Source organism: Ascidiella aspersa, chromosome 8 (assembly GCF_963924565.1).
Source record: "Ascidiella aspersa chromosome 8, kaAscAspe10.2, whole genome shotgun sequence".
Taxonomy (NCBI): domain Eukaryota; kingdom Metazoa; phylum Chordata; class Ascidiacea; order Phlebobranchia; family Ascidiidae; genus Ascidiella; species Ascidiella aspersa.
Window position 1 is genome coordinate 3,946,073 of NC_139454.1, and position 15,651 is coordinate 3,961,723.

A 15,651-nucleotide genomic window follows, 5' to 3' on the forward strand; every position below is an offset into this window, starting at 1 on the left:
GCACCGGCTGAAAATACTTTGTTTTCACCTGCTGTTTTTCAGCGATTATCTTCTTGGGCAGTCTCTGAAAATAGTTCGTTTTCCACCTGCTGTTAAAGGGGATTATCTTCTTTTGTAGCTGCTGAAAATAGTTTAAAGTCTTTGCCGAATACAATGACTTATCTGAGCGATGGTCCCCTATACCAGAAGAACCGTTATATAGTATAAAGTTAAACTCTTAAACGACCTACTGTAGTTGCTTTATATAATGATTGGTAGGTTTCATAGGTCATTCTTTGACATACAACTGTTCCACGCACAACGTAATCGCTTTTGGTTTTAGCACTGTGTGTATACGCCACAGGCGTTTTTATGCATTAAGTACTATGATTAAAATGTATTTTACATCTCTTTATTGCAATCTTGTCAATATTTTTTTCACTATGTTTTCCTTTGTTGTCCATTCAGAATTCCGTACGCTGTTTGCCTTTTTCTTGACTCAAGATAAAAAAAAATATACAATATCTTGAAATTTTGGTTCGACGATACAATGTTTTAAACACTTTTTTTATATTAAAATACCTGCTCTGCCACATAAACAGACTGTTTCGCCTTTACGACATAACGAAACTGTGTTCTTTCGTTTAAGAAGTATTTTGTTTTAAATAGAGAATGTCACTAAGCGCTTTCTAACTAAATTAGAAATATTGTTTGCCTAAACAAATTAGCTTGAATTATAATGCAGATTATTTTGCGAGACTTGCTCTTTAAATGGGAAAACCTATAAATCTAGTTTATACGGACTATGTGAGAGCCTAACTCGTCATAATCAAATAATAACCTACAGAGCATGATGGTTTTTAGTTAAGACGTTGGAAGAACATAAAAGCCCATACAGAATAGGTAGCATGCATTTTGAACGTTTGGAATAAATCTAAGATAAATGCTGGATTTTGTAGTGGGACGTAGAATGAATGTTAAACCCATACAGAAGTACAGTATATAACTAGCATTTTGTGAAGATTTCGAACAAATTGAATAAAATTGCTCGCGGTTGTAGCTAGATGATCAATAAATATTAAAGCCCATACAGAATAGGTAGCATTTTGAACGTTTCCAATAAATCTAACATAAAGGCTGGATTTTGTAGTGGGACGTAGAATGAATATTAGGCCCATACAGAAGTACAGTATATAACTAGCATTTTGTAAAGATTTCGAACAAATTTAATAAATGGCTCTCGGTTGTAGCTAGATGATCAATAAATATAAAATACCATACCGAGGTAGATAGCATTTCGAACGTTTCGCATTATCTCCTTTATCGTTTTTTCTAAATGTTGTAAGTCAATAATATAGATACAGAATCTATATGGGCTTTAATGTTACCATTTCAAGTAACCCATGCTTTTCTTTAAATTGGAAAAAGGATGTAGTTTAGTTTAGTACCGTTAACGTAACAGTTGGACATGTTATCGAATAAACAAATATTTAGGGCAAAATGGGTTTAAAAATGAACAGTGGTGTCAAATAGTTAAAGCGATAAAAAATTGTTTTTTTAACAAAAGCTAGTTTTGTTATGATTACAGCGCCTGTCGAAATATTCATGAATGGAAATAAAATTAAAAATATAAAAGGTAGATTATCATAAAAGTGATAATAAGGTCACCTAAATAATGAGGGCAAATGGTAAGAATATTAAATATAACAAAACATAGGCACATTAAACATGAATGTGATTATTTTTTATTGAAATCTCTTTTATTCAGAAATGAAAAATTAACGAATCGTGAAGATAAATAATTGTTGGCAACAAAAACGTTCGTATTAAAAGATCACAGCACACGATGGATTTGGAAACGAAATCTTTTAACGAAAGTTTAGAAAATTAATGAAGAAGTTTCGATTTAAACTCTCGTTACAAAACACGGGATCCCATGATTGTATTAGTCTCTTTCCTATATTATTTTGGTAAAATGAAGGCAACTAATGGCAAGTTACGAATATGAACACACCTTTGCCATAACGACTTAAACTCTTGTCTAAATTGAGCAAGAAATGTTGCGAAGATCCTAAAAACATCCAGAATTTCTCAGATTAAATCAAATATTAATGATATAAATGAAGTATAGCTTGATAATGAATTAAAAAGCCAAAAAGGTCGAGTAGATCGACATCATTTTAAACGAAGTAAATCATGAGCAATTGTTTGAAATGCGATTAGGTTTTCACGGGGAAACGAAAATTGCCATGTTTTAAAATTTAACCGTAAAAAGGCCACATCAAACGCAGATATGACTTTTTTCATTAAATCGTCACAAAATAAAGTTTAACATTTAACACGAGGTCACAGAAGACAAAATTGAAACAGATAAAACAGTTTTCGTTGGGAACGAAATTATTCAAGGTGTATAGCACACGAAACGCAAACGCAAAATGTTGAACAAAATTTTCAATTAAAACAAAATGTAAGAGCAACAAATTAAACCAAGAATTACAAATAAATTTTTGCCACTGATCTTGGACTGATACGCTCGAAACCCCATAGTCGGCCAAAACACGTTTAATTACAATACTCGAGCGACATCTAGTGAATTTTTTTATCCACTGATGCTGGCCACTAGCTGGTCCTCGTAGAGCGAGATCACCAGCATGATCGCCCATCCAAGCACTAATCCCAAGTTTTGCAGGAAGAACTGAAGCACTGGGTGATCAGAATTGTCGTTCACCATCTCTTGAAGCTGGTCAGAAAATGAGAAAGCGTTATATTTCTTGCTTTTTGCTTCAGGGTTTAAAGCACATTGCAGTGTCGTAAACAAGTCATTTTGAAAACACTCGAGTTTCAGTCAGTGCATTTGTGAAATAACTTAAGTCTAATTCAAGTCTTTTCAAAAAATAATAAAATGACATGTCCTAGTCCAAGTCATCACTTGCCCAAGTCAAGTCACACAGCAAAAAATAAAAAATGTATTTTGACTAAAAGAATAACCAAAACTCAACATATAGTAAGCAAACTACTTTACGTGCAAAAATTAAGATAACGGCCTAATTTTATAATAAAATATTTTATGTCAGTTGGCCGTATAAAATGCTGAAGTTAGGTCATGTTATTTTACCAAATCGACTTTAGTCAAGTCAAGTAGTTTGAAATAGAGAATCTCAAGCAATTAACTTGTGTTACTACAACACTGGAATTTTTAGGCTGGCAGATCTTTGATTCGTAGAACATATTACTATACAGCAAGGCTAGCGTAGAGTTGGACAAAACGTGGTAGAAGCCTCTGTTGCTAGAAATGCTCAATTCTAGTGGGTGCCGATCGGTGGTCCTTTTTAATAAATGGAAAAAGGGGAGTGTTTAGGGCAGTGGTTCTCAACCAGGGTGCCGCATAAGGGTTCATTTTTAACGCTCAAGGTTGCTGAGAGATATTTGAAATTATTTAGGATTCCAATTTTTGCTTAATTTGTAAGCTTTTGATACATTTTTTGGGTACGATAAAAGTACCCAAAATTCAAAAGGTTTTTTCAACCTTGTTGAACATGTGCTGTTTCAATCTCGTTTATTGTAACGTTACGGTTAACCACTCAGTAAAAATAGGACCAAGAGCTCCGCAAAATATTTAAAATTTATGTAGAGTGCCGCAAGCCAAAAAAATGGCTTAAGATTGCTGTTAGACGTAATAAGAATATCTCATCCCTGAGGTAAGTATAGGCAGCAATCTGTTAAGGTATCTAGAAAACGTTATTTAAAACAATTATGAAAAATGGATAAAGTTTACGTATGGGCTTTGGTATTTATTCTAAAACCCAGTAACCTTTAAAATATCCTTGTTTAAACACAGCTACAGAATAAGCTACGCAGGAGCGAAACAAACAGATTTGAAACACTTACCACATTGACAAGTGCTATGTAGAGGAACATTCCAGCCACGATAGCAAGCAGCCAATTACGAAAATCACTATCAGACGAGATGGCGATTCCAATGTAGAGGCCGACGAAGTTAAAGCAAGCAACCGAGAAGTTACACAGAAGGGCTTTCCATTTTGTGAGGCCGTTTCTCAAGTAAATAGCGAAGTCGCCTGATAAAAGGGGGAAGTTAGAATTGGTGTCCTTTTATAGGCGTTGTCCAGGGGACAATGACTGGGTGTTTATTATTTGTGGTATAGGGGAAATATATATTCCTTGAAAAAATGCCAGATCATGGTTTCACTTGGGTTTAAACTTTGAGTTTGATTGTAAAAATACGGGTCAGCGAAACAGTGATCGACTAGGAGAAACCTGCTGCCAATGCTTGTTGATTCCATAACTATTCGTCCTTTTATTTGATGTGTGCAACACGACATTACTTGTAAATACTTCAAAATTCAATGTTGGCGTTTCTTTTCACCGCTTAAAATTGCGCAGAAGCCACTTTGATACCAAGATGGCGTAAATACGTTTTCCTTCGCCCAATAGACCATACACTTATTAGCCCACATACACTTGTGTAGACACAAAACGACAATTACCCAATGAATAAACTGACCCATAAAGACAATTATTAGATCGAAATGATGGAATTCGGGTCTGAAAAAAATCGACCAGACATAATAACGCTTTTTGACCGCGCTAGATCACAAGATTCTATTGGCACCTTTCAGGGATACGTAAAAAGAATATCAAAGCCTATACAGCAGTAGGTATAAATTTAACGTTTCGAAAGACTCTTTATTTACTTTCATATGTTAACCCCAGGTTGATAACCAACGCTTATGGCCAGTGTTTCTCAACTGGTTTCGTGGCCACCAAATATGTGCTTTGTATAATTAAATTATTTTCCTGAATCAGCGGGTAGCGTAATTGAAATCCAATGCAAGTATGGAAATTCGTTGCCGGGACACGAGCTCCTTTTGTTCTTGCAATGTATTTTATATAGACAGTGATGCTATTGGTTTTTCGGTTGTCTTAGTTAGTGTATATTTGCGACATCGAAAATAATATATCAGCTAAGCTTTGACGACCCAATTCACTTCACTGAAAATTTTGTAAGCCTAAAGTTAGCAAAACGCAAAGAAAGCACGTATTTATGTTACTTCCGAAATTTTCTTAGTGTTTCGAAAATATTTTTTGTCCATCTCAATATCCTGACCATATAATTGGTACTGCAGTCAAAAACAAAAGTACAAAAAAGGCAATAGCGTTAATAAATTTTGAAGTTCAGTCATGTATTCGTTTTGCTGTTTCAACTTTACCAAATTATGAAAAATACTTACTCAGGGCCAATTTTCAAGAAATTCAACAATGTAAGCTTATGCAGTCGGCAACCCAGTTTTAAGGTGCGACATATTGGTTTAATAACACTACTGTAGACAAATTAACATGGACTTACCGAATCCACGTGGCACCTCATGACAGAAGATGGCGAGCGAAGTTCCAATTCCCTGAACCCAGGAAACACTGAAAGCTGCTCCGATGGCAATCCCATCCCCGAAGTTGCAAAAGATGTCGCCCAATAGCACCGTCATGCACACCGTGTTCAAACCTGGGAAAAAATAACTGTTTTGTTCAACTGGATGTGTCAACTAGCATCACTTTAATACTTTAGTCATTAATATTTATTTAATATGTTAATATTTTGGGGCATAATGGTTGGAGGTTGTAGTAAGACGTAATAAGAATATCAAAGCCCATACAGAAGTAGGTAGCATTTTTGAACGTTTCGAATAAGTCTTTATTCATTTTCAACATATTGATGACATATTGATGTTGAAAATGAATAAAGACTTATTCGAAACGTTCAAACCTACTTCTGTATGGGCTTTGATATTCTTATTACGACTTACTACAATCTCCAATCATTATGCTCCAACCTAATAGGAATTATTGGGATCCCTAAATGTCATTGCGGGTAGTGGAAAAACTTAAGTGTTTTAGGATCCGAAATTGACAACACCAATACTCCCAAACTCCACATGGAAAGGAACCACATGGAATTAATACGAGTATTCTAAACCCGGAACCACCTTGATATACTAACACGGATATTATAAAATTGAAATATTTAAAGGGTACATAAACGCAAAAGAGATTTCTACAAAAACTCAAAACTGGTAGGGATGTCAGGAAGCCAAATCCAAGTTGACCAGAAATTCAAATCTTTAAGAGGGATGATATAATTCCAATACAAGTATTCACGAAGCAACAAAGCCAAAAAGAGTTGGGACTCAAAAATAAGCCATGTTTTTTTAATGGAGACCTGCCCCGGCCGGCCTGGACGATTTTGGTATTTTACTCTTTAAAACAGGGGTTCCCAACTTTTTTTACACCGTGGGCCCCTTTGGAAATTTTGAGAAATCAATGGTTCCCCTATTTTTTCAACCTTTTAAAAAATTCAGAAACGTTATTTTAATTAAAAAACAGGTTTATACAGTAACCGGTATAAATAGAATGATGAAATGATATAAATACAACACACAATAAACATGATAGTACATTAATTAGTTATTACATATTCAGTTAATGTAACGGTTGAGCTTGTTTCTGGAGGGAAATTTAGACTAAGCGCAGTTGCTTACCTTTGGCTAATCAATTTAAACACATTCCCTAAAAAGACTACAATTTCGTTTCATTAGTTTCGAAAAACTCTGTATATCCGCGCAGGCGATTGTCAAGCAAGTTCTTTTTGTCTTTGCGTTCGCGCGGAACATCCAGCAGCTGTGACAATGTCCTAATTGCTGGCTTAGTGGTGGAAAGAGCCAGCCGCATGACATATTGAATATAAAAGGCACTGCGCTGCGTTGTCTTCAGAGGTAACATTGTTGAAAGTCCACATTCACCATGATATGTTGATGGGAAAGGCAACAGCAATGGCATGACCATTTCATTAAGCTTAGGAAAAAATTGCTTAGTTTTTGCTCAAAATGTGGCCAAACTATCTTTCCCAACGCTCAATCGGGTTGCCGTCTCTTCTTACGGCTACAAGAGTTCATTAAATTTTAATTTATTTCTTCTGGTAGAATGGAGTATAGAATATTATTTTTTTAATTTTTCATGATCCCTTGAAAACGACTCCTATAGGGGGCCATGGCCCACAGGTTGGGAAACCCTGCTTTAAAACTTACCGAAACAAATCTTGTTGTCTTTCTCCATACCCCAATCGATAACGTGGTGATCATGGTGGTGTAAGTCATCCTGCAATTTGACGTCAGTCCCTCCGTTTTCAATCTAATGTAAAGCAAATAAAAACTGTTTCATGCAAGCCAGGCAAAGTACTTAGTGGAACTGAGCACACTGTGTAATATCCTGAAGATGCTGAAATTTACTATTGCTCAACTTTGTGTCGTCATTTCTGAAATAAAAATTGAAGCGGCCTAGTTAGCAAATTTTTGGACGGAGAGAAAAACTTTAACGTCTGACAAAGGCGGAAAACGTTCACACAATGCTACCTGCTTCTAATATTTTTTCAAACTAAAATTGAATAATAACTATCCAACGCATAACTTTTGAATAAAAAATACTACTTTGCATAAACGTAAATGTTACTATTCGGCAATATAGCCCCAAGCATCGGGCATACGCCTCTAAAAATTCACCATACACACCGCAAGTAAGTTCCCCTTTAACGAAAAAAGTTCGTACGTTGTCAGATATTTTTGGTTTCTATTTTTTGAGTATTTTCAACCAACCAGTTTACAGTTTTGCTTAGATATAGATACGTTTGTAATATCAAAGTATATCAGTAACAAAAAATTAACTCAGAAACGATGATGTTGACTTTCACCTACTGTACATTGAAAATAGTTTAATTTTTATCGCAAGCGTTAAAAACACGTTTTTTTTAACATATTTTATCGCTACCGTAGAAAGACATTCAATTTTGCAAATGAGTTGCTTTGTAATTAATTATTTTCCTGAATCAGGGTTATTGAAATCCAATGAACGTATAGAAATTCGTTGCCGGGACACGAGCTCATTTTGTTCTTGCAATGTATTTTATATAGACAGCGATGCTATTAGTTTTTCGTTTGTCTTAGTTAGTGTATATTTGTGAGTATTAAAAGTGTGTACCTTGGAAATTTCGCCGTTGGTCTCTGCCTTGTTTCCGTTTTCGTAAACCTCGGAGAACTTGGTCACACGTTTCTCCATTTCATTCAGGTTTTCGACTTTGGGATTTTGACTCTTCTAAACAAAGAAAGATGAGAAAGGTCGACTCGAGATATTTTTGTAAATAAATAAAACTTAAGATATCATTCCTCTGTGAATGAGTGCAAATTAAATAAGTATGAGCCATCTCGTTGAATTTCAACCACAGTTTTCCTAAACTGTAGGTGGAAATACTGCAGCCGGCGATCCAATTTTTGGTTTTGTTTAATTGTTTTAAATTAAATACATCTAGATGTTGAAAATGAATAAATAGTTATTGGAAACGTTCAAAATGATACCTACTTCTGTATGGGCTTTGATATTCTCATTAGGCCTTCATAAATGTTGCTGCGTGCAAATTTATTGAAAGCGTTACCTTTGGAAACAAGAGTTTCATCCCGTTCTCGAAGATAAATAGCATCCAGATGCCAGCCACAACCACCAGTAGCTTCCACACGTAACTGTTATCCTCATTCTCATGATCGTGATCGTGAGCTGCTTCCATATCGTGACTGTGAAGCCCCAAAATCTAAAACAAAATGCGTTATTTTCCTGTGTCTGTCTAAACTTTAGACGATTTACACTCTAAATTAGTGATTTCCTTTTTTGGTTAGCGGCACACTAAAAAAAATCTCAAATCTTTCGTGGCACACTTTTAACAGAACAACAATAAAGTAATTTTACATTCGGCCTTAACACATGACAAACTATATTTAAATGTCTCAATATTAATACCTGGTAATGGATAGTGCGTGTTTAAGTCTAAAATGCTTGCGTGTATGCTTATTGGTAATACAAAACAAAGTTTACACTTGACAATCTCTCAGTTTGGGGATCACTGCTCTAAATCCGATCGTTCTTAACCTGTGTGTAATTGCCCCGAAAGAGGTGGTAAATTTAGGTGGTTTATGTCATTCTACTCATGACATATGAGTAGACAAAACCTACCAATACTTTTTTAATGCTCATATCAGTGCATTTTTCTTAATATTTTATTGTTTTATGGTATTTTAGTGAAATTATAGCGATTTTGTCATTGATTAAGTGTAGGTCATGATATAAAAATAGTCAAATTAAAATCCAATGCGTAATTGAAATCGATGTGTTTTCGTTGAAGATGACGATTCTAAAAAGTTTATTAATCAGTAAACGTTTGTTTGAGAATGTCAACAGTCGCAGTTTAATACAAGCATGAAGGATTCCATATCCACAGGATTTCGTTGATATGTAAATGGTCACTCTTTAAATCAAACCAATCATACAACTAGTAGCTTTAGAAACTTTCTATCAAATAGTCGCTTTACTACGATGCCATTTATCAAATTTCAATCCAAATATTTTTATATTGTAAATATTATTACAAAAAACACACGAGTGTAGTCATTCCCACCACACTGCTAAGATAAGCCTCGCAGACCTATTTCTTTATAAATTTTGGACATCCATGATCGCAATCGTGGAAACCTGATGCACAAATACTGAAAGGGTATTTGGACCCTCACACATGATGCATTTTTTCAAGTTTTTGACAAGCTATAACTAAAGTGCTAAGCTCAGGAAGAATCTTCTAAACCACGCCAATTTTACTCCTGAAAGCTCAAAGAGAAACATACTTAAATTGTTAATATATACGAGTGACCACTTCAAAGCAAAGGATCTTCGCAACCAACGTACCTTTAACGTAAAGGGGAAAGAGTCATAACTTACCAGCAAATATCCTAAATAGACTTTACTATAGAATATCAAATCTAAAAGGTTGGAGCATAATGATTGGAGGTTGTTGTAAGACCTAATAAACTAGGTATCATTTTGAACTTTTCGAATAACTCGTTATTTATTTTCAACATAATTAGAAGGCACTGATTATAAATGATAATCAGTGCCTTTGTCCTGTGTTGAAAATGAACAAAGAGTTATTCAAAACAGACAAAATAATACATACTTCTGTATGAGCTTTGATATTCTTATTAGGTCCTAAATATAAAAGTATTTAATTCAAACAAGCGACCACTTCCATAGCAAAGATCGCATCCAACAACGTGCCCACAACTGTCAAGCTACAAAGCGCTCACCTGCGGAATAATGTGAAGGATTGCATCTCCCGAGATTGTTCCGACGCCCAGAGCGATAAAGAACTGCATGGCGAGCTTAAATCCCACTGAGGAGATAACCGGGAAGAAGAGGATGCCCACCAAAGCTAGGATAATGATGAGAGCAACAGCTATTGTTCCGTAGCCGTACACTGGAAACAAGCGGGTTTTTGAGCAGTGAATACTACTAAATTACCACAATTTTACTTAGTGCGGAAAGTGTAACCCTGTAGTGCAGTGATTCTCACCCTTTTCAGGTTTACGCGCCCCTCAAACAAATAAACATATTTTCGGCACCCCAACTGGAATTTACATTGGGTATTTTACTGCATTGTTACTATCAATAGAACTGGAACCGCACAATCAACTTACAACATGTAGGAAAATGTCATTTGATATAATAGTCTCTAATTGTACACAAATAGTTGTACTATGAAGCTTAGCCTACGAATTGAGAAAATATCTGATTCTTAAAAATTTTCAAATACCTATCGGCACCCTTAAGCAGTAGAAATGGCAGACCAGGGCGCCGTGGCACCCCGGTTGAGAACCACTGCTGTAGTGTTAAAGAAACACTGGAATTTACGGCCTACTGGATGCCTGAACGCTACACGATGCGTCTTACAGTCGTATTCCCTACGAAGAGCATTTACACAAAACAATAAAATTGGTAAAATAATAAAAGCGGCCAGTGACTAAATCGGACGTAAACGTAGCCGGTAAAATTTGATCAGCCTACATCAACCGACTGTCTACTCTACTACTTACAATCTTTCCCCAAACTACTGACGAACAAAAAATGTAGTACGGGCTTGTACAACGGTTTCTACTGTTTAAAAGAAATTCCTCTGCAAAGGCTGAGACCTTGTCGTTGGTGCATAGGCTTTAAAACAAACATCAGCCGGCTTCTTTTTAATGAAAAAAAAATTAAAACTTGACCTTCAAGATCTGCCAAAAAAGCGCTCACTTTATAATATCACTAGTATAGTTGCATTGAAAAAGTATGTGTTTAATAACAACTGTGATTTGGTCGAGGTTGTGAGTTGGAACCTCACTGCAGGCGTGTTGTTTTTCTGGCCTGCTATGCTTGCATCAATGATCGACAGATTCGACGAGTCTGTGATGGTGTTTCGGTGTTCTATTTCTTCCAAGTACTTGTACTTTCATGGCATTGGAGGCGCCAATCACGGATACCAGCAAAAAAATCGCTCAGCTTACTTTGCGCAGTGGTGTAAATCGGGTCGGACTCTCCAGGAGTTGATGTGTTGGCCGCCGGTGGCATACAAGAACCGGAAACCATTTGCTGTAGGAACCCGGGGCACATCTGCATCACTTGATCACGTGTGAGGTCTCCCTCCAGCCCGTAAATCTCTTTAAGTTGATCGCCGGTATAGCACTGTGTTCAGAGTGACAAAGTTTTAGTGACACACCAGTAACTAGAGCTAGACTATGGCTCTTTTTAAATTGTTGACCGTGTTGAAGTTAATGAGAATTTTCAACTTTATTTTAATTGTGTGGTCATCATTGTTGTTCTCTAATGGTCGTAGAAACTTACACAATTTAGCTAATTTTTCGTGATATCTTGCGATTTCATGAAAATTGAAGCCATTTATATTTCTGAACAAATAGAGCGCGTGAACATTACTGTCTTACGCTTACCATCATGTTCTCTTCGTGGTCATGGTCGTGATCATGATCGTGGTCGTGATCGTGATCGTGCTCGGTTGTAACTTCGTGGTCATGGTCGTGATCATGATCGTGGTCGTGATCGTGATCGTGCTCGGTTGTAACTTCGTGGTCATGGTCGTGATCATGATCGTGGTCGTGATCGTGCACCGTCGTGACTTCGTGGTCATGGTCGTGATCATGATCGTGGTCGTGATCGTGCACCGTCGTGACTTCGTGGTCATGGTCGTGATCATGATCGTGGTCGTGAATGTGATCGTGCTCGGTTGTAACTTCGTGGTCATGATCATGATCGTGGTCGTGATCGTGATCGTGCTCGGTTGTAACTTCGTGGTCATGGTCGTGATCATGATCGTGGTCGTGATCGTGAACCGTCGTGACTTCGTGGTCATGGTCGTGATCATGATCGTGGTCGTGGTCGTGATCGTGCTCGGTTGTAACTTCGTGGTCATGGTCATGATCGTGGTCGTGATCGTTCTCGGTCGTAACTTCGTGGTCATGGTCGTGATCATGATCGTGGTCGTGATCGTGATCGTGCTCGGTTGTAACTTCGTGGTCATGGTCGTGATCATGATCGTGGTCGTGGTCGTGATCGTGCTCGGTTGTAACTTCGTGGTCATGGTCATGATCGTGGTCGTGATCGTTCTCGGTCGTAACTTCGTGGTCATGGTCGTGATCATGATCGTGGTCGTGGTCGTGATCGTGCTCGGTTGTAACTTCGTGGTCATGGTCGTGATCATGATCGTGGTCGTGGTCGTGATCGTGCTCGGTTGTAACTTCGTGGTCATGGTCGTGATCATGATCGTGGTCGTGGTCGTGATCGTGCTCGGTTGTAACTTCGTGGTCATGATCATGATCGTGGTCGTGATCGTTCTCGGTCGTAACTTCGTGGTCATGGTCGTGATCATGATCGTGATCGTGATCGTGATCTTCAGCTATTGTTCCGATACTCATGGCGGCAAGCATCTCGAGATAAGCTACATTGAGAAATTGTGTTCAAATAGTGAGATGGCTGGGTTTTAGTGTGCTTGTGTCGTTTTTTTGAAGGTTTATTTTTAAGATAGCATTAGTGGATTGTGTACATTTACCTTTTGCTTGTCATCTCAACAGAAGAGTATATTTTTAAAACCCTTAATTTGTCTTAATTCTTTGGGGATAAAAACTAGAGTTTAGACAATTCGATAACCAGATGATTCTGCTCCAGATACTCAACTAGTAAAAGAAAACATATTTTCGGGTTAACCAGTGAAAATATTTAAAAGAAGTAAACTCTTTAATTGGAATTTATTATTGAAATTTCGGGGTTACAATGGTCATTATGCTAAAACACGAAAATGAAGGTCACTTTACATGAACGAAAGTCCAGCAAAAAATACTGTTGGGCTTGTACGTACCTGAATTAGGAACATCTTGCGTTTCTACCCCAAAATGATGGAAGAACGACTCTTGAAGTTCTATTGTGGTCGGATAAACACAGTGGCCCTCGAAAAAGTTGGCGTGAAGTTGAAAAACACGTCCGTCAACTGTTGTTTTCGCCAGAGTATGAGAATTAAAGCACTGTAATGAAGATGGTTGGTTCGAATTAATGAAGGTATCAATGCTGACAGATTCGGCATTAAGCAGACTTGGGCAATAAAAAAAAACGTTTATTAAGTATTACATTTTTTGTGGCTATCACAATCTCTGAAAGAGTAGGAAATGACACATAACCAGAACGCTAAGCTGAACTTAATTGACAGCTTGTACTAGGTTTGCTTAAACTGTCAAATAGAAAGCACATCTACCCACCTTCTTAGTGTCATGCTCGTGTTTGTACTTTGGCGTCAACTTGGCGAGCAGCAGTTCGATTCCCGCCTCGGAAGAAAGGTCAAAAGACGCAACTGAATCAGGCGAAACTAAGAACCAAACAAATAAATAATGTTTAAGTAATATGTAGTAGAATTAAAAAGCCACTAAATATAATGGGAGCCCAAAACACCCTGGTGTTATTTCTTGCGTCCATAATAATTACACGAACCCTTGCTAAAGTTGTTTCTTTAACTTACTTCCAACGCAGTTTCCGCTGATCAGAATGTCGAAAAGTATCTCGGCTGTTCTCGTGAATTCGTCCTCGTGCAAATGAAAGGTTGGCTTTAGATCGGCAAGCAGAATCATTTGATCGAGCGACATGCACTGAAATATAGCAAGCGCAGATGTTTAGTGAAAAAGGGTAAATCTTGAGTAGTTAAATCGCCTATGTTCGATGTTAAACTACAAAGGAATGTTAAACGTTTAATTTTGCTTACAAAGTAAAAGGTGTTATATTAGGTACAAGTAAGTTGAAATTTATAACAAATTGACACATAGACTAAATGAAAGCAAGGTTGTGTTTAAATACGTTTCGGTTAGTTCCAAGAGTAATATTGAACACATTTGTCGGTGGGAGAATGTACGTTTAAAAATCAAACCCACAAAAATATATTCATTAGGGCTTGATGATAAGAACATGCATTGCTTGACATAAGATCAATTATCAACATTTGTAAATTTGGACGATAATAATTAAATCAAATAAACAATCGCTTTAGTTGGAACGTGATTTAAAAATAGTAAACAACTTTCTGTAAACTATATGTAATCATTTGCTAATCGTTAAATGATGAGGCTTTAATTATAAAACTCCATCAATACCGCATTCATATGCTCAGAATATGTAACTCACGAAGAGGCTCACTACTCACGTGAACGCAATCGATTTCACACGTGAAACGTTCCTGCAACTTGCTAGTGAGCGTGACGTAACTAGCTTCATCCACGAAACCCTCGGTGCCCAACAGCTCCGTGAGGTGCGTGAAGCTTTCCTCGTGATTGTGATCGTGATCGTGATCGTGATCGTCACCTTGATCATCGACTACCTCTGAAATATAATGCCCTGTTAGCTTATTTGAAAATGTTCAAGAGAAAATTCAAGTGATCAGTTTAAAATTACTGGAAGGTGGAAAAATTGCACAAGCGGTGTTTTTACGTGTTTTTAAGTGACCTATTATAAAATATTCCAAAGTTGCAAAAAAACTAATCGGTACTTAACTAGTCAAAAAAAACTTATTATAAAGTAAGCTAACCAAACATTTAAAAAAGATTGTTTAGTAAATTCGAATTTGATTACGAGTTAATAAAACAGTGGAAAAAAAATGAGGTGTACAAAGCACATTTTATACTAACAAGGTAAACACAATAAACACACACAAAACATAACGTCGATTCACAAACGCCGAGCAAAAATTATTCTTCAGCTTAAACGAACCTGAACTAAGTACATCTTGCGTTTCTACCCCGATATGGTGGACGAACGGCTTTTGAAGTTGGTCTGTGGTCTGATAAACGCAGTGGCCCTCGAAAAAGTTGGCGTGTAGTTGAAAAACGCGCTCATCGACCGTCCTTTCCGCCAGAGTTGAAGCATTAAAGCACTGCAATAAAACAGTTGGTTTATTGAATTAATGTTAGTCTCGGTGCCGACCGCTTTGGCATTCAGCAGCCTTAATCAATCAACAAGCGGTAACTATTTATCACATTTTTGGTGGCTACCACGAGTTTTTCAGCATAGAAAATGTCATATGAACAGCACTTAAGGCGATGGCAAGTCTTTATTCCAGGTGCGTTGAATCAAAAAGGACACACTAGAACCGGCGATCAAAAGGCACGACAAAAATAAGAAAAAAGAAAACATAACGCTTCGATAAATCCGGGTCGGTGTAGTTTCGCTGCAACCTGGACTTAATCTACAGATTGTTGATGTACT

General features: G+C 37.0%; 1 protein-coding gene across 1 annotated transcript; it reads right to left on the minus strand.

Moving 5' to 3' along the window:
* Positions 1-2,578: 2,578 nt before the first annotated feature.
* On the minus strand, positions 2,579-11,852 carry LOC146135235 (zinc transporter ZIP12-like). The gene is made up of 9 exons (XM_083395715.1): positions 11,847-11,852; positions 11,406-11,583; positions 10,170-10,339; positions 8,474-8,626; positions 8,023-8,136; positions 7,077-7,179; positions 5,345-5,497; positions 3,868-4,055; positions 2,579-2,719 (listed from the first exon to the last, which is right to left on the minus strand). The coding sequence occupies exons 1-9, from the start codon at positions 11,850-11,852 to the stop codon at positions 2,579-2,581; spliced, it is 1,206 nt and encodes a 401-aa protein (XP_083251841.1).
* Between the last annotated feature and the right edge of the window lie 3,799 nt (positions 11,853-15,651).